This window comes from Hermetia illucens, chromosome 1, assembly GCF_905115235.1.
Source record: "Hermetia illucens chromosome 1, iHerIll2.2.curated.20191125, whole genome shotgun sequence".
In the NCBI taxonomy this organism is placed as follows: Eukaryota; Metazoa; Arthropoda; class Insecta; order Diptera; family Stratiomyidae; genus Hermetia; species Hermetia illucens.
Window position 1 is genome coordinate 89,443,556 of NC_051849.1, and position 20,533 is coordinate 89,464,088.

The 20,533-nt window shown below is 37.5% G+C and overlaps 1 protein-coding gene across 2 annotated transcripts in view; it reads right to left on the minus strand.

The window, feature by feature from the left end:
• Positions 1–2,237: 2,237 nt before the first annotated feature.
• Positions 2,238–20,533, minus strand: part of LOC119661353 (potassium voltage-gated channel subfamily H member 2) — a 766,305-nt gene continuing 748,009 nt past the window's right edge. The window contains exons 19-27 of one of the 2 annotated variants that reach the window (XM_038070659.1): positions 13,675–13,865; positions 13,459–13,601; positions 13,129–13,322; positions 11,745–11,839; positions 11,294–11,466; positions 4,017–4,335; positions 3,563–3,937; positions 3,283–3,385; positions 2,238–2,896 (exon numbers count right to left, since the gene is read on the minus strand). In XM_038070659.1, the coding sequence (XP_037926587.1) occupies positions 2,861–2,896; positions 3,283–3,385; positions 3,563–3,937; positions 4,017–4,335; positions 11,294–11,466; positions 11,745–11,839; positions 13,129–13,322; positions 13,459–13,601; positions 13,675–13,865 (1,629 nt within the window). In that variant the 3' untranslated portion in view covers positions 2,238–2,860. The remainder of the gene's footprint in view (positions 2,897–3,282; positions 3,386–3,562; positions 3,938–4,016; positions 4,336–11,293; positions 11,467–11,744; positions 11,840–13,128; positions 13,323–13,458; positions 13,602–13,674; positions 13,866–20,533) is intronic. The other variant, XM_038070660.1, reaches the window with a different exon arrangement.

Below are 20,533 nucleotides of genomic sequence, written 5' to 3' on the forward strand. Positions count from 1 at the left end.
GGCACTTTTGACAGCTACTTCATTGCTGAATTGTTTCCCCGCCAAAAAGTGATCCAAATGCTTAAAAAAGTGGTAGTCGGTTGGCGAGAGGTCGGGTGAATATGGTGGATGAGGAAGAGTCTCATATCGTAATTCATATAATTTTTGGACCGTCATTCTGGAAACATGAGGTCGGGCGTTATCATGGAGCAGTATCACTCCATCTCTGTTGACCAATCTAGGCCGCTGAACACGTAATTTCTCGTGCATTTCATCAAGTTGGGCACAATATTTCTCTGCATTAATTGTTTCACCACGCTCCAAAAACGAATAATGAATAATTCCAGATGCAGACCACCAAACAGTTACCATTACCTTCTTCGGGTGAAGGCTCGGTTTTGGCATGTGTTGTGGAGGCTGATCGGCATCTAGCCATTGCGCTGATCTGCGACGGTTGTCGTACAATATCCACTTTTCATCGCATGTCACTATTCTGCGCAAAAAGGGATTGTTCCTGTTGCGGTTGAGTAGAGAACTGGATATTTCCATTCGCAGCGCCATGTTTTGCTCGTTGAGTTCATGCGGAACCCACTTATCAAGCTTCTTCACCTTTCCAAGCTGTTGTAAGTGCCGAGATACTGTCGAATAGTGTACGCCTATTTTTTCTGCAATGTCACGAATCGATGATCGGGGATCAGATTCCACTATCAAACGCAACTCGTCGTTGTCGATCGATGGTCCTGGGTGTCCACGAGGTTCACTTTGGAGGGTCATGTCGCCTGATCGGAATTTTTCGAACCACCGCTGTGTCGTTCGTTCGTTTGCTGCGTCAGCTCCAAATGCTCTGCAAATGTTTCTGGTTGCCTCCGCTGCGTTGTGACCAAGTTTAAATTCATATAGAAAAAGTAGACGTTTTTGACTCCCTTCCATGCTTTTTTCTTTGAGTTTTACTTGGAACTTCAATGACGATTGAAACTGAAATGACTCCTTGATCGAACGAACGACTATTTATACTCAATTATCCCATACCAACAGAGTCACCTTGCGGCAGTTTTAAACATTAAAATCATAACTAACTTCACTTCATTGAAAAATCCGACATTTCATTTGCAACAACCTAATAGTAACTGTTTGGCATCTGTTACCATTGGTCGACTTTTTGCCTTTTTCATACGCTGATGTATGGAAAATATTGCGAAAAAGGTCTGCCACGGTGTAAGGACGAATGGATGAAACGCTTATGTACGCACGTTGCTTCAGATGGATGTTATTTTGAAGAAGATAAAAAAAAATCGCCTGAAAATGAAGTCGTTTTTGTTTTATATATCAATTTTCGGTACATTTCGATCATAGAATATAGGGCAGAATAGCAAAACGGGGCAGACACTGCCTCTGATGGAGTAATGCTCTTGGCCAGTAGACCAGCCAGCTGTTAAGGATATAGATGTTAAGTTTTCCTTATTAAGGCAGACTAAGACCGAACACCAGTTGTTGTGTGGGTGACGATGGTGTCCTAATGTGCCATCCACACACGTTACATCGAATATCGGTTGATACGGTCGGCAAAGGGCGTGCTTCCACAACGAGTTTTTCTCAATCAAGTTTTTTTTTGGAGAGCAGGGTTCGATTTAGGATCATGTTCCATTAACTTAATTGGAGGGTATGTGGTGGCAACCGTGTCTAAATCTCATGTTACCATAAAATTTGAAACTTTTCTTTTTAAGATATCGAAAAAAGGCAGATAACTTATCATGTATGGATAAATTCAACATTTTACTGGCAGTCAACAAAGTTCGGAGAAACTGCCACATTACCAATTGATGCTTATGCTGGGACACCGGATTGGGTCACTAAAGATTCGTAAATTGTTATTATAAGAAATATTATTTTATATAAAAAAAAAATTATATGACGAAATCTCTCAACCAAAATAGTCTCAAATAGATTTCTTTCAAAGTTTATGTTGAATCGTTTACTAAATTGTGTGTTTCTAGCACAAGGGTCAAGTTTTCTTAGGTTTTAGGTTGCATTGCATGTGAAAACTCAAGAGATATTAAGATATTTCTATGCGTAATTTCTTGAAATTAAAACAAATGCAGGGGAAGTGTACCGATATTTTTATAAAAACGTAAGCTTTATATTTAGACAAAGGTTTATGGTAAAATAACGGTTTAATTGCTAGTTTAGTTTAGCTTTTAAAGGCCCTGCCTGCTTTGAATATCAGGGAGCAGAGAGCTAACCAACAACAAAAAACAAACTAAAAAATGAAATGTAATTTATTGTAACATTATTTATAAAAAATATTCATCTAATATTAAAATAACAATAAACTATTTGAAACAAGTATTTAAAAGTAGTTAAGTTTTCAACTAACGCACTTTCGAAGAACGGTCAACGTAATTGAACTAAATGTTGCATTTCCATTTCGTTCTTAGTGTTCTAACCCTATCCGTATTTTAATAATTTTTACAGCTTAAAGAAATAATTTCTTTCACTAGGTATCCATCGTCATGTATCAGCATGACATTTAATGTCACAAGTAATGCCGTTTGACTAGCTATAATGATTTATTTTTGAAATAAATTCCTTTGATTTTACTTAACTTAAATATTAAGCGCTTCAGATTCATTTTGTATTCTTATGTTTTTGTTCAGCTTACATATTTCGTGTTTCACCTTTCCGTTCTCTTTGTAATAATATTTTACATCTTCTCCCTAAAATAATATTGATGTTCTGTTGTGGGTACTTTTATTTGACCTCATTCATTCATAGGTAATTCTTTAGTTTCCTGTTATGATGATTTTTAGTAAATTTTGATTTTTCTTGTTTTGCTTGTTGTTTTTGTTCTATAGTTTCTTTTAAATACAGCGTAATCTTAAAATTATTGTGTATCTTGAGTATTGGAATGTCTACTATCCTGAAAGTAAAAGAAGAGAGAGAAAATGACGAAACATAAGTTTGAAAATGAAATGATTTCACTAGTGAGATAATAAAAGTGCTTTACAAGTTCCTTGTAGTTTTTGAGAGAAGCAAAATATAAGTTTGCAGACAAGTTAAAGAAGAAACGATAATCAAAAAATGGTTTTGCATTGAGTTATTGCATTATTCGCATTATGACTAATTTTGAATTTTTATGAAAATTCACGGCACCGTTTTATATTATTATCGAAAAGAACTTATGAAATAGAGGATAAAAAGCTTTATTGACTAATTGTTTTCAGCCACTCTTTAATTCTCAATTAAAAAGCCGAAAGTAAAATAATTGAATATAAACTAACAGTGAGGTATTCACATGGATCATACTTGATCTATTTCGTCTAATGATTCCAGCTTGGCGATCGGCGCGAATACTGTCCAGTTATCTGTGTCCTCCATTGTTTGATTGAAGGAGGAGAATTTTGAGCACCTGCAATTCATGCACGGAATAAAGATAAATTTCACAGTTTGGATATTTAATTTTTTATTAAAAACGTTAATAATTATATCTCTAGGGATTTGTTCAAATCTTTACACCAGACCCATAGGAATCCCCTGCAAGGAAGTGTGAATCTTCCTGGAAGTGCATCCTCCATTTTCGACATACCTGAATAAGCTTTTTTCATTGCTAGCAGCACATTCTGGTTGTGAAACAGATCTCTGTACATTTATTCGTTGTGGTTGCTGCTGCTGTTGGAGATGAGTTAGTGATTTATCAGCGACTCCGCATAGATCAAATGAGAAATCACTTTCGGACGGTTGATAGGGCGTAGCAATCTGCTTTCCAGTTGCATATTGCTGTTGATGTTGCTGCAGCTGCTGCTGATGTAGCAACTGATGCTGCATTTGTTGCTGATGCAATTGCAATTGCATCTGTTGTTGTTGATGCAATATATCCAGTATAGTACGAATGTCTTTATGTAAATTGGTCTCTAATGTATCTATACGTTGCGCTAATTTACCTAATTGTTCTTTAATTGAGCTGAAAATTGCATGGACAGAAAAGGAACAATTACATTTTATTTTTACAGAATTTAAAAAATGTTGGCGAATGAACATACCTCAGTTCTGAAGTTTTCACACAATGGCTCGAATGGACGCATTTTTCGGCACCTAGATCAGTTATGTATGGCTTTCGTGAACCACCCATTTCTTTTGGACCGCAAAAGCAACTATTTGTCGTTGTGGCACTGAGTGTGACAGCATCGGTTTCCTTGGGCTCTTGGTATTCATCAGCAAGTAGCTGCCCAGTTTCAAGCCCGGCAGCGCTTGTCTCACCGGCGCCTGCCCCACCTCCAGTGAATCCAATTCCTCCTCCAGAACTAGCTACAATACTTGTTCGGTGTTTGTGCAGGTGACTATGGGAGTCAGTCAATGACCCTAAAATTGGACAATGTTTAGTAAAACGGGGTTTTTCTACACATATTTACTTTGTTCAGAGACAAACACTGGTGATCACATCTCCACTAACGGTTCATACATATATACATGTCGACAATGAATAATGATTAATGATATTATTTAAATTTATTAAATTAAGTGCTTTGTCACTAGTTGCTCTTAGGTGCTAGCTGAGACATTTTTGATAGAGAAGTGCTACTAGAAAAGCTGATTTCAACACTAAAGTAATTTATCGGAATATTTTTGCTAAGAAACAATAAGATTGCTGAGTGGCGAACATAACATCATCTCAACTCTTCAAGGCTTTCCAATTATATTTTCATAGTTTTGAATTAGCATGAAGGTCCTATATTCTAACGATCTCTCTCTCTCTCACTCTCTTTCTATTTAACCATGCATTTGAAATTTATATAAAGTTTTCGTAAAACTTAAAATTTGATGTCAGCAATCTTCCCTATTGGTCCCTACAAACTGAAATTATTCATTGTCAGGAAAACACACATTTCATTTCTGTATTCTAAACACTAACGTGACAACGGAAAACAACAATAATATAAGACAAACACAGAAAACTTAGGCACCATTTTTTTCAAAATGAAGTCTGAATGTAGTATGGTCTGGTTTGCAGCGTTTTGTGAGTGGTGTGATAGCTGTTCGAAGCCCAAATAGATAAAAAATTATTGATTGAACATTTGTGAAAAGATTTTACTTAGAGAAAATGTATGTTTATATAACACTAAATTGGAAAAAAGATAGTATGTTATCACTATGTAAAACGGATGTTTGTTAAACAGTTTTGAAAAAATTCTAATCATTGCGCAATGTGTATTACAATGAACCTTTCTGTATATAATTTCTAATGAAATTCAAATAAACTATCTTAATTTCGAAAAGAATAAGGAGTTGGAAACCAGTGCACGGCTCCTTTGCCAGTATCTAGAGATCCAACCAGTTAGCTCTTGGGGAGTTACGGTGGGAATTGACTATTATTGATTAACGAAATCTACTTCATTTGCTATTTCAATCCATGAATTTCGGTCTACCTAAATAAAAAATAATCAACGAAAATCAGCTAAGAGATAAAATGTTGCTAAGCCATTTCCCAACGAGGTGCTAATCACACCCGATTCGCGGTTTGAGTTCCGCCAAATGAAGTTTTTTCCAATATTTATTAGTATAGTATAATGTCATGTAATGCCATAACGCATGATGGTGATAATGAAGATACTATTGAATGAACTTTACTTGAGCCAAGTTCTACAGTGATTCCTTGTGCTTTAGTAATAACACTGAAATTTCTGCCAGATTTTGCAGAATCATACCTTATGTTCTGGCGTACATTGGTGTCCTTTTAGTTTTCTAGTATTAATTCAAAGTTAGCTAGTAAATTTCTAAAATACACTCTCTGCTTTAGGAGCAGAGTGACCAATGAGTTACCTCTACCCTGGACAAAACCACAAGTCTAATTTTGGAGCTTGGCTGCTTGCCCAAGAATGGGGGGTCCGTGGATCACAATCGTGGAAGTAAGTTGCGTTCCAACCCGTCCATCAGTGAATGGCGGACTTAGAACTCCGTTAATTCCTAAACAAAATCTAGGCAAAATTCCCCGCGAAGGTTCGTTTCAAATACTGTAGCTCCACTGAAGCATCTTGTCGATACGGGCTTGTACTCCTTTGTGATAGACAGACTCGAAAATTGATAGACCAGTAGCTTACTCCAAACTACAATTTTATTTTATTATGTATATATATTTCGGGAGCAACTTACTCCTTTCATCAGTACAAAGCTAAGTAGCTAAGTAGTAAGTAGTAGTAGTATCTTAAGATGTGATGAATAAGTGTGAATAGTTGTATGAAAGCTATGCAAATATCGTAAAATGGATTCGCGGTAAAAGTAGTAAGTTTCGGGAAGGGCGTGCAAAAATCTCAATTATTCAAATAATGGAGTTGTAAGTAAACGGGAGAAATATAGTTTCCTGTGCTGAATGCAGAGGTTTGAGGTGAGTTTATGTCACGAAACTGGCGGAAGTCAGCCAGAGTTAGAGTTTTTATGGGCCTTTCTTCAAGGGCAACTGAAATGCCGGTCTAGCGGGCTTCTTTCTTTTCGCCATCTAGAGGGAATTCACATCTCCCCATGTGGCTTTATGAATGCTTGTAAGCCTTCACCCTTAAGAGTAACTTTGGCAGTAGACGGCTTAATGCCAAAAACTAACTTTGAGTACATAATTGGGCAGCCAGTTATTCTACCAAGCAGCTGACAATCACATCAGGAATGCTTCGTAGAGATGTCGAGTTTTAGCAGTAAGTGATGGTACCTCTCTGGTACTACTACTTACTAGCGATAGAGCTGCTTGACTGTCGGAACAGATTCAAAAGGTGCGACTCAGTCAGTTTTCTTGCAGACATTCTCCTTTTGCTAATAAAATGCTGGTGGTGGAGGTGGACCAGCTCCCTTTCATAACTGACCTGTGGAAGAAGAATATTTTCTCCGTAATCCCATAAGACCGCTGGTCATTACCCTGGACTGATTATGACCGAGTATTTCTTATTAAAATCAAACTTAGAAATCATATGATACATAGGTATCCGTGGTACCTTATGATTGCGCAAGGGTTTTGCAAGGGGGTACATGAAAATTCAATTGGCTACGAATCCAATGATATACAGTCAATGTCGTCATTAGGTGGATGCAGCAAATAGTATAGTTCTCGCCGCTTCAGCAAAGGCTGAGGAAACCGAGAGGAAGAAAACGGTTTTCTGTATGTATATCAAAATGGTCCCTATTATGGATTTAGGAAGTCTCTAGGTGTATCCTATCGTAGTTTTATTGCAGCGGAGAAGTCTACAGGATTAATGGTTGCGGGTGTATGCACAACTAAGTATTTGATTGTTTCTAGGAGCTGGGTTAATCCCGGACATATTGGATGTCATGTAGCTGCTTTTCTTAGTTTTCCTTATGGTCTAGGCTTCGTTCCATTAGATATGAGTCTGTCACGGAGGCTACAACTATCGGTCATCTGCAGAGTTGTAGTTGAGCGGTCACAAAGAGAGCGCACAAACTCGGCGATTATTACTACGGCTAGATCGTCCTCAAATGTTTAAGCGAACATCCATTATCAGGAGCGGGAACATCGAAGAGAATCTTAGTGGACAGATACTTTGGTCAATTGACCATGAAAGGGTTTTTCTTCCATTTGGAGGAACTTAACCGTCTTTTCGCCTTTCTAGTACGGATGCTGCCTTCAATGAGGCAGCCGGGAATGTATATATCCCTAATCAAAGTTTTGCAGAATCATAGTCAATCATCATGAGTATAATTATGTTAACGATTATTACGATTATTAACCTTATGATGATTATTAACCATCGGTCGGAAGGATTTTTGCGTCCGCGCTCGTTCAACAGGCGTTGTTGAAGGGATTATCGTACACCTAGCTTGACCTATAGTATTTTAGAACAATTACTATGTCCAAATATGACATTGTTAAAAGAAAAGTTCATTTTTAGGGCCTTTATGATAAAGTAGGACGTAGAAGTAACTCGTTATTCTTTTGCTGAAAAAGTACTGGCATTTGATGGGAGTGAGTAACTGGCTTCCTCCCATTGATATATAGCGACTGTAGTAATGCCTCAGTAGCTACGTAAGCTATACTACTGTGTCATTAAGAGTAATAAAAGATCACGGAGGGAAGGAGTTGCAAGCTTATGGGGTCGCCACGCCTGCATGTCGAGAATTGTCGCCAGAGCAAGATAGACCAGATTAGAGACCGAACATGAGTAGTTTTCACCTTGCTATTAAAAAAAAGGCTTATCGTAAAATGCATAATAAAACGAGATTAGTTCAATGAAGGGCGTTTCCGATATATTCAATAGTTATTTTGACCTTAGTGAACTGTAGAGAAACATCGTAAACATCGGCATATGTAAGATCTGTAAAGCAGAATGGGTGGTCATTACTAGTTGAGTTGTTAATTCTTTACGATACTTTGTTGATGAGGACGCACTACGAGAAATATGTGGGCCTACTGTGGACAACAGTATCACTGAGAAGATACCGCAGATGCTAATATGCAATAGGTCGTCTTTCCATACTACAACAACAATCTGAACTCCTTTATTGTTGTACTTTTAAACTATCTATAATATTTTCATGAAAATTTTCGTTGGTTTAATCTGAATATTGTGTAAAGACTTAGTGAGTCAGACGATGACCAGAAGACGAGAAGTTGACCAAAGTTGACCTTAATGGGAGAGCTTTCCTGAAAGATAAACAGATAAAGTGTTGATAGAATACGGGCGCAGTCGGTTCAAGGTGTGCCATTTCGTCTTCAATGTTTTATCTTTATTTTATTCTCAGATTCCAAATGACGGAGTGCAGTTATCAAATCAAATTGAATGGCGAGTGTAACGGAGGTGCTTGAACAGAAATTCCCAGTTGAGTAGCATTAACCACGACAGCTCTCCAAATACGTGCTGTTCGAGTTCGTCACCATCATTAGCGGGAAAAACGGAATACCTATCGAAGGACTTATATAAAAGTATAACTTTTGTTTATTTTTCTGTGCGGTTATTGAGGATTTTCTTAGATCTCAGATTGGAGGGGCGAAGCTGCCAAAGGCAAAGGAACAAGCCGGAAACTGGAAACTAAACGCTTCAGATATATATGTTATACATTTGAGTGGGCATTTGTCCCATTTGTATCTAGCTAGTAACGTTTATGCATTTAGTTGTCACACCATTCGCTTTAGAGTGATGCTGCCATTCAAAGTCTTAGAATGCATAAAAATGACAATTTTGCCCTACTATAGCTGTGTCAGTACTATTGGCTTCAGAAAATAGTAATCGGGACCTTTCATTTGAAACCCCACATGATTATACTCGGTGAAAAAAAATGTCACATTCCCTTTTTGGATATATGGGAACCTCCCCTTAAACTTAGAGTGGTACTATGTTATGTTATATAAAAGCTTGGCTTTGATGGCACAGCGGTTTAGTTTTACACAAAACCTTAAAAAGGAAGGCATAAGCAGCCAGGGAACACTTGGGAGTCAGCCTTTTCGTTGGTTTTATGCTACTGGTTTGTTTGGTGGATCAATGGTAGATGACCTATTTAAGAGAATTTAGGATTCGTTGACCTAGTTAAAAATTGCCAAACTGTGAGAAAGAGAAGAAGGAGCGTCTCCCAGTTTACTTTGCTTCAAGTGGTGACTTTCACACGAAAGAAGAGATAGAGAAAGAAATTGTGATCACTCGTGTCGTAGCTTGCATAAAAAGCGTGATTAAATGAAGTGTCGTGGAACGTTTGAAACTGCCGCGAAGGACTACCGAAAAAGACAAAGTGTAGATTTTAGAGCGTCAGTGTTCCCGGAATACCGCTGTATACTTATATATATATATTTTTTGCTTCTTGCTGTTTGGAGCTCTGAGGTGGCGAAGAGGTGGACACTGCGTCTACCTCTTGTCGACTGAATCAAAATCAAGGGGTCGAAGAGAACATGGTGGCACCTCAAAACGCTGTATACACATTGACTTGCTGGTTATGATTCTGTTGGGGAATGTTCCGAGGCCTTGGGCAATGAGACCGCAATCTGCACAGGGACTCATCTGAAGTGATTTTCCAGTGAAGCCTCATCAGAGCGCTCTGGTACCATGGGAACCGTGAAAGCTCTCTGAGTTCATATGTCTCTGGAGAATTTCTGGCACATGTGTTACTAGTGGTTGGTCTCCTAGTGGGAGATTCGTGTCGTGATGACGTCCACATCGAGGACAGAGACCTTCGGCCTCGCGTAGAATTGCGCTTACAACTCGGATGCCATAATCCTTAGTTCGGTAGATATTTAGGTATATCTTGCATCTATCGGTATGAATTCCATTCGCTCACTAGAGACTGGCACTATCGTTGCTAGTCACAGACGGGATCTGATTGTGGTCACAAAATCCATCCGTACCTTAAGAAGACCGTGGGGTTAGGCCTAAATGATGGAAACTCATCGTAGACCATTCGGATGTAACTTCTTCTTTTACCATATTTACACGTTGTGATTATTATGTTTTAGTAAAATGACTGTGTCCGATGTTGTGAAATTTTTATGGCAACCAGTTTGTTTGCATTTGTTGATTAGCTCATGTTAGAGCTCTGCGGAATGGATCAACGAGTTTCTTTTGCTTATTATGATTTCTTTCCTTTATCAATTTCCTATTATTTCAGTTCATTTTCTTCAATTTTGTTTTCTGTTCTTTCCCAGTCTTTTAGTTTTTTATAATGTTAGTCCAGTATACATATTATTTGTTTGGAGTGTAGTGATGAAGTCGAGCTAGCTCCCACGAATTTATACCAAATAATGGGCAACTGTCATTTATATGGCTCCTTATGAATATCTAAGGCAGGATAAGCCTCGACTGAGGTTTGACCTGTCGGGGATTTTCTCACGATCGCAGCTTTCAGATACACGTGTGCGGCGGGGTCCATATTTTTTTTTATTGCGTGTATTTTCCGGTAGGCCCCTTGCCTGAAGTGTCCAAATTATCCCCACGTTCCCGAGCCTGGCTAGCACAGGGTGCATGTCAAAGGTATACTTTAATGTTTTTTTTATTTTCTAAATTTATAACATTTATGGAAACGTATTTTTACTTTTACTGTAGATAATGGTGGGAATGCGATTTTTTGTCTTCTGGGGTAATCGTACTTTAACTTTAACTGTAAAACATAATTGACTTCCGTGTTCGTATCAACGGTGTGCAAGAATTTGGAGTGAATTTTGCTATAAACTATGATTCTATGAGTGCTGCTATAAGATTTTCATGAACAATGCTATATTAAAAGTTCTAATTTTAGCTTCCAATTTAAATGAAAATTTGCATTGTAATACACATTGCACTCTAATATGTTACGTTCATTCTAAATTGAGATTATTAAATAAAGGAGTTAGGATAGTTACCTGCTCGGTTCCCGCGTTGCTGGTCACTCATGCCGCCGTCCTTATCCAGGTCGCACATATGATCGGGTGTTAGCCTATCGTTGGGATTATCACATATACTTCGCGGTCTTGTGTGGATACCACTTCTAAAAATTGTATTTAGAATTAAAGAAGGGCTTGATTCCCTACTGTCTCTACAAAATTAAAATGAGAACCAATTAAACAATGCGGGGTGGTCGTGAGTGATGCTATAAAATAAAAATTCGATTTCGGGGGTAAATGAACTAAAATTGGAAAAAAACTTGATTAAAACTTATCAAATATACAGAAACATTATGTATGTATTGTAATATTAAGGTAAATGCCATCAAAAATATATATTTATATGCATGGAGAATTTTCTTAACAAATTTTAAACGAACAACATTTAATTGATATTTACGTTGTAATTTAAGAAATTGCGGGTACTTACAGCCTAACTGATCTAGTATCACTATTACTTCTCTCTCTTTCGTGTGATGAGGCTCGCATGAACCTCTGTCTTATTTCTACTCCAGCCTGTTCTTCCTGTTGTGTTGGTGTTGGTGTTTTCAGGTTTATTGTTTTTTGTCAGGTTCCAATGTGCGCAGGTTGTGATGTTGGTGGTTTGTGGTGGCACAGTTTGTGATATGTTCAGTGTAGTTGAGATTCAGTTTTATCGAGATTGGAGATGTTGGCCGGAATAGATCAATTTAGTTTTGAAATTTGTTGTTGGTATAGTGATATTGTCGATTCGGATTCCAGAGTAGTACAACAACACAATACATAAAATGAAAAAGAAAAGAAAGAAAGACCAACAATCAAAATAGTAACTAGTACAAACATTTAATAGTAATATTATCAATTTTGTTATTTCCGTTAATCTACACTAATATTTGTCTATCTAAAGTTTGGACGTTGGAATCGTACGTTGAAGACTACTTGAAGCTGGACAAACGAAGTAACTTTTTAGCTGTTCATGGCGACTTTTTTACAAATACCATTTGCAAGCAAACATTTTAAAATGCCATTTATTTTTGTTATTGCGCCTGGAAGTTTCCCTGAAATGTTCAAACAAACAACAGCCGAACAAAGAAACATTGGGACAAAGTTTGCAAACTTTGTGAATGAGCCTCATGTCCTTCATCAAAAGTTCTGAATGTTCCATCGTAATAAGAGTACAGTATTCCTACAAACTAGTCCTTTTTATTTTGGCTTAAACTTATAGTTTCGTATTTTTTGTAGAATATTATACGGAGTCTTGAACAATCAAGCGCTTTACTTTCTTGGCATTTTCCATCTGGAAATCAATAAAAAATGTTGCGTAAGAAAGTACGAGTATATCGAAGAATGAAATTCTAAAGAAAGCTTCCTTCAAAGGCGCTTCAACTGATGTCAGCATTTTCAAGAGCGGAGGTTGCGATATGCAATTTTCTCAAACGTGCACATACTCGTGTGCAATAAAGCCATTCTAAATTTTCCGAACATTTTGCTGTAATGACACCATGAAAGTCACAACTTTTGTGAGACCAGCTCTGTAGGGCTGAGAACATGAAACATTTCAATGTGTCGCTCCGCAGCATTGCGAGCCAATGACTCTAAAGCAATAGAATAGTTTCTTTATTGACGCTCACTATCTGAATCTTCAATGCAAAATCTTTCGGTCTTCTTTGCAACGTCATGCAAGTCTTACTGTTCATAACGTAAAATGCTTCTAGGAATCTGTCTAAATTCACTACGATTTTCTAATTCATTGAAAGTGTCCTACGAAAAATCTTACCTAGGCAATTCTAGTTTCAATTAAGGATTAAGCTATGACGAAAATAAGCTGTACTCACATCTCGCATGTTGTACGTTATAACTAAATTATTTACAAAGCTGTCGTAGAACTCCGGATAGAGATCTAGGACGTCGAGCAGATCCTCTCGATGGATTTTATGCAGATCACAATACGTAAGCGCTCTAACATTGCTATTCGACTTGCCGATAGTTGAGTATATACAAGGATTTTCACCGAATATGTCGTCTTTCCCTGAAAATAATTACAATTAGGATATTTGCGGTTACCAAATAAACCACAGCTTGAAAGGCAGAAGGACTTCTCTCGTGTGCTCAATGCCTTTTCATTTAAAATTCAGTTTTGGATGAAAAACTTTTTACCAACTTACCTAGAATTACCATCACAACATCGTCTTTAAGGATTTCTATTGATCCGCGTGCAATGAAATATAATGATGTGAGAACATCCCCTTTGTGGACTAGAGTATCACCAGGTGGTGCATGTGTTGTCTTAAATTTTAACGATAATGCTCTGTGAAATTGAATTTCATTAATTACATGGGGTGTTGTGGCATTCCCGCATACTTAGCTGTGTTTAACCTTACCTCAAACAGCCCGGACTTGCTCCTTCGAAAGCAGAACAATTAGTTAATAAATTTCGATTTAAATGTAAGCAGATATCAGCTTGAAGGCATTCGGGAAACCCTTTGAGAACAGAATTCATATCAATTCCGTTTGTGTAAGTCCAGGCATGTTGAAAGTATTCTTCTAATCGTTGGCGAAGTGGATTTGGAATCTGAAATAATTGAAGTTGAGGAATTTTTTGTTATCGGATAAATAGTAAATTTATGCTGATTACGTTTTCATAATAAAACTGTAAAACAAATTGGTAAAATCGGTTTAATGCTTTAGTGCTACCACGGTTACTGAGAAAAATGGAGAACTATGTGGACATTGAAAAGCATAGAAGGTCAAATTTTCAGGACTATCGTTACCGAAAACAATGACACTTCGATTATTATCTATTTCGTTTGAATAGCAAGTTTTTAGGTTCCATTCTAAGACGGTCTGACTTTTGTTCAAAATATTTCCATTTAAGAATTTTGTGTGATGAACATTTTTAAGGTTTTGTGTAAAACAAAACCTTATTAAAATCGATTCAATGTCTGACTGTCTGTCTGTCACACGCATTTTTCTCCAAAACAGCTAAACCGATCCGAACGAAATTTGCTGGGCAGATGGGAAGTATGAAATTCCACGCATACAGTGAGTGGCATAAATTTAGGTGGAGTTTAAAGGGGGGCTCCCCATACATACAAAAGGGGTATTCAAAATTTTTTTTCACCGGATATAGTTGTGTAGGGTATCAAATGAAAGGTCTTTGTTTGTACTTTCCGACACTGACATTCGTTTTGGCATAAATTACAAAGTGCGTGAGTAAGGAGTCAACATGTACGCACTTGAGACAGGACTCATTTTCGGAAACTATACAACCTAAAAATCCGAAAAAGATCAGGGTCGTGCGCCTAGATGGTATCTAGGCCTCAAAATATGTCCCATTCCGATATCTGCTCAAATAAACTTACTAATAGTATATTACTACTTTTTAGAAATTTACTGAAAAACCCCCATTAAATTCATCCTAGGACTTCCGAATTTTGTACCAGCATAGGGGACAATATTTTGTATATATGTGCTAAATTTCATGGAAATCAGGCAATTAACGCCAAAGTTATAGCAGTTCGAACTTAGCAATTTCGCGCGAGTTTACTGCTTCCAAAGCCATGCAAATCAGATGCTGACGTAATCTTCGAGAGACGTCCCATTCCGGTATCTGCTCAAAAAATTTACTAATAGTATATTACCAACTTTTAGAAAGAGACTAAAAAACTCCCCTTAAGTTTATGCTAAGTGTACTAAATTTTGCACCGACATAGAGGACAGCCTCGTGCATACACATGCCAGGTTTCATGAAAATCCAACTATTAGTGGGAAAGTTATAGCAGTTCAAACTTATCAATTTCGTGCTAATTAACAACATCCTAAGCCATACAAATAAGATGCTGACGTCATAATTAACGAGAATAATTGAAATTCCAGTGAAATATTAAAATTCCATTCAAGAAGAATCTAATTCTCCCTAGCCCTTTTTAAAGTTTTGTGTAAACACAAAACCTTATTAAAATCGGTTTACTGTCTGTCTGTCTGTCTGTCTCTCTGTCTGTCTGTCTGTCCGTCTGTCTGTCTGTCTGTCTGTCTGTCTGTCTGTCCGTCACACGCATTTTTCTCGGAGACGGTTATAGCGACTGACACCAAATTTGGTAGAAAGATGGGAACTGTGAACGCTCACACATACAATGAGTTACATCCTTTTACGTTGAATTTAAGGGGGGGTCCCCATACATGCAAAAGGGGGGTGTAAAATTTTTTTTCATCAAATATAGTCATGTGGGGTATCAAATTAAAGGTCTCGATTAGTACTTTTCGAAGCCGGTCTTAGTTTTGACATTTCTTGGAAACGTGGGGAGTGCGGGGGGTTGAAAGCGATCATTTCTTTAAGGGGGCCATTCTCAGAAACTACCAAACCGAAAAATCTGAAAAAAATCAGGAGGCTGCCACTATATGGTGCCTTGGCTCCGAAATACCTTTCATACCGATATCTGTTCAAAGAAAGTTAATAATAGTATATTACTATAATTATTTGTAGTTGGCTGGAAACCCCCCTTAAATTCATCCTAGCGGCACGAAATTCTCCAGTGATGTAGGCTATAATGTAGAGCATGATCATACCAAGTTTCATGGAAATCGCACTATTACTAACAAATTTATAATACGTCGAAGTTGTTGCTTCTTTGAAAATTGAAGACTATCAATGTCAATATCACCCGAAAGTGGACATATGCATATATTACGTACTAGGTACTAAGAAATACACAAAACCTTTCGTACCTGAAGCGTCCAGCTTCTGGTTTCCCGACTTGTTTATATTTGATATTGGTTAAATTGTTGGTATTTGCTAATAATATTAAACTCAGAGTGTGAAGCGTATGAGGTTGACTATTTCAATACAGGGCTTTCCATCAAATGATTTATTTAAATTACTTTCTAAAAAATAGATGCCAATAGAATTTTTAACTATGTGACACGGAACTGTCAGGCTCATCGCTCCTCACATCTTCTTCTTTTTCTTCCGCCTTCAGTTCACAAGCGTGGTCGGCTCGTCGTGAACGGTTTCGTCATTTTATTTTATCAAATGCCTGATCAGGATGTAATCGCGAGACCTTCAAATCCCCATCCAGTGTATCATGCGACCATTGTTTTGGCCGGCTTTTTGGTTGCTTACCATTGACTTCGATGTTCTGACCAATACTGGTTGTTGAATTCTCGGTAGCGTGAATTACGTGACCACACCATCGAAAACGCCTCTCTTGCAGTTTTTCCACGATCGGTGCAAACCCATATCGATCGCGGATATTCTCATTTCAGACGTAATCAAAACGTGTCACGCCACCAGTGCAATGCAACATCTTCGTCCCCATTACCGCAAGACGCCGTTCATTGTCCTTTATAGTCAACACTCAAACTATAGAGAGTGACAGACGGACGACATTGCAGTAAATTTTAGATTTGGGACGTGCGCTGATACGTCGATCACAAAGAACACCAGTTGCGGAATGTCACTTCATCCAGGTGGCGTTAATGCTTGAAACATTTCATTCCGCAGTTCTCCATTGGCTGGTAGCATTGACTCAAGATATTTAAATCGTTCAGTTCTTTCAATGGCAGTAATCTGCCCCTCCAAATACCAACCTGCCCAGAACTGAGCGGTTTAAATATCTCGGGTCAATGCTATAAGTCAATGGAGAACTACGTTATGCTCCTCACATAGGGAAACACAAAACCTTTTATACCTGAAGCGTCAAGCTTCCGGTTTCCCGGCTTGTTTAAAGTCTACTTTTGTTTGTTCTTCATTGTTTTGTCCAATATGAGTAGGTATTTGACTTCCTTGAAGTTATTTGTTTCTGGTTGCGCTTGGCTTCTAGCCTTCTTTCCGTGCTAAACGCAATTTGTCCTATTTTATTCTTCCTGAAATCTAGTTGCAAAAGTTCTGTGCGGAATATGCGAGTTTTCAGAGGGAAAAATAAAGCTGTATCATCGGCGAAGCTACAAGTGGTAACCTCTTTGCTTGTGGAAAGGTTAATCGTATAGTTTAAGTATAGTAAAATGTAGCATCGGGACGAGACTATTGCCCCGAGAGAGAGAGCTGGCTTACGGAACAGAGAATATTGTGTAATTCGAGAGAGACAGAGCAGTTTGAACTCTGTACTTAAGGCCTAAGTGTCAGACTTTCTCACGCCTGGGCTATATATAGAGAATGCTAGCTGCTAGCTTTCTGTTTACTGCCTTGCTTACGAATTTCTGGTTATATGCATAATAATCGGGAAAAGTTTCGTCAAAAAATTTGGAGAAATTTTCAGCGTGGACTTTGGACTAATCGTTCAGTTACATGCTGTCTTTAATGGGTATTTTAGCTTGTGTTGGGTTTTTGGAAATTTTACCAATTTGCCAGATTGAATAATTTGAATTGGTGGTATGGTCCAGATGAGATACGAGCTTCCGAATCTAATTATTCTCCACTTGAGCTGCCTTTCTTTGTTATTGGGCCACCTATGCTTCCGTCATTTCGTATCAAGTTTTCTACTTGTTTCCTAAGTGTTCCACAATCAAGGTGCCGATCTGCCACCTATGTTGGGCAATAATGGGATTGTTACTCTGCGGAGTCCTTGATGAGATCATTAATATACTGTGTAGTTCCAGCGAATTATGAGCACCGCTGATTTCAATGCAACTATGAAATTTAGTGAATGTAGTTTTATGATATGTATATTTTTTGATACACATCACTAACGAATAACTAACACGAGAGCTCTAAAATGGAAAGTGAACAAAAAAATAACGGCTCGGCCGCGTCCATAAAGCCGTAAAATTTTTGCCTTGGTATCTTCAGTCCATCATATTGCAGGATACCCCTCAATCAATGTGAGCTTTGTGAGGTTAGAAGAGAAGAGAAAGTTCGTAAATTAGAAAGATTTAGCTGACATTCATTGTAATATTTTTTTATGTTACCATGTGGAAAATTATAAATAATAAAAATAAAAGGATGAGGGAAAATATATATAAAAATAATCGATGAACAGGAAACAAAACGGAAAATGAACCCAAAATTCCTATTTAAAATTCTTATATAAAAAATAATAATTAAGCCAAAAATAGATATTGGACATTATAATGATAATAAAAATATCCACACTGAAATACAGAGCAGAGGTTAAGTTCCAGAAATATAATAATTTGTTCCTTTTTTCTTAAATTTCTGAGTTAGATGTTAAGGCTCTTAACATCACAACAAAGGAACATTGGATTTTCTTGGATTCATCCAACAATAATAGCTGGAACAAAAGTAAGCCTGCTCAGGAAGATGCAGTTAGCTGTTTCGATCGTTCAAGCGGTATGCGCTAATTTGGGAGTTGCTTCATTTCTCTCTTGTCTTGAAATACTGTTCACATTCTAATATGCTATTTTAAACTGGTTCATGGATGAATAACTTTAATTGCAATTTCTGTTTTTACATCATAATGTTGCCACTTACGATTTATATTGTTAAATTGGCGGGCACTGCTTCTTTACTAGACTTCGAGGAGCTTTTTGTAAGGGACTGTGTTTCCTTTTCCCCGTAATTGAGGATTAGTGTTATGTACCCGCTTGGGTCGCTTTGGTAGCGAGATTTTCCTCAGATGAGGTACCTAAGAACTCAATATCGATTTTTCGAGAAGTGGTTTAGTGCATTAGGGGACGGTCATTTCTGTTATTGGTCATTGGGGAGCTATTCACGTTTACCCTGTTATTTTATAGAAAAAGTGAAGCTTATTGCAGTAATGGCTAAAATAAATAATTTTTTCCTTCATCGCGGAAAACTCTCCCTTTTTCGAGCACACTTCTAGCCCAAGCCCAATAGTCAGCAGAATCCCGTGAGCCGAAAAAATTTACAGTCAAAGATTTAGTATATATTCCGAAACCCGGACAAAATTGATGGCTAGGGTGTGGAGAAAAAGGGGCGTATCAAGAAATGGTGCTCTGTGTGGGGTGTAATGGCGTTTAGAATATGAATTATAACACATTTTTCTTTAATTATTAATTGTTTTATTTATTAAGATTTCAAGCAAAAAGGAAAAGCAGTTTTGTGTTTATTTAGGAGATGAGAAAACAGCTGTAAAATCAATTTATCGGATATCAAACAGAGCTCTGGGTGAGATTACTGAATGACATCTTATTTTAATTAATTTCATTTTGAGTTTTCTTCCTATTTATTTCCAATGAATTTTTATTTGATTATTTAATTTATTTACCCTTATATTATTTTTACCTATACGATTTTATTTATTCCTTATATCTTCATTTTCGTTTATATTATTTTGTTTAGTTATTTACTTCTACTTCTAAGACCACGCTTCACCATACATCTGAGGCAGGAGGAACATTGATCGAGGATGTGATCCGTCGTGGTTTCACCTTTTCAATCGCAGTACTTGGGTCCGTAGTTCTGCTGTTCCATGTTCGTGGTGAAGCCGTTTTATTTTTTTATTTTCACTTTTCAATTTAGCCCACGTTATGTTATTTCAGATTTCTCACGCGAATCCCTCTGTTCTTCTTTTTCTTCAGTCCTTGTCCCGTTCACAAGCGGGGTCGGCTCGCCGTGATCGGTTTCGCAATCTCGACATTTTTAAATCCTCATCCAGCGTATCAAGCCACCTTTGTTTATTTTTTAGGATTAGAATACACGCATCGGGCACGCGAGGTATCGAACAACCGATATACGATCTAGTGCTCTCTCAATAAGGAACTCCAGATATCCCGGTTTTGCACCGATTTCCACTAATTATGATAGATATCACGAAAATTGTCTGGCGTCTTCACCTACGCCATTGCTCCATCTGAGGCAGGGACTGCCACGTTTTCTTTTTCTTTATAGCTTTTCTGGGTGGGATGGATAAATTTTGCCGTTATGGACTACGAAATCGACCATCTTCCTGTAGTGCGTCAAACATTCTTCAGAGTCTTTTTCTCTCGAACGCTGTTAAGATGATTGCAATTTTTCTTGCCAAGAAGAAAGAAAAGTTTCCGAGGAATACATAAGGACTACAAGATCATTGTCTAGTCTAGAAAGAGTATTGACTCGCCAGCATACAGAGGATCGCTTTCTAATTTGGGAGTGGTACAGGAAAGGTCTTCCACTAATCACCTGAAGAAAGTTATCATTGGTACAGCCACAAACATTAACAAAACTTCTGTTCAGAGCGTTTGAGTAAAGTTGTTGATATAAACAGAAATCGAAAACCCATTTCCTTTTATTTTACTAAAAATTATTTATTAAATGGCAAATATGCATATTTTGGCGACTACTTG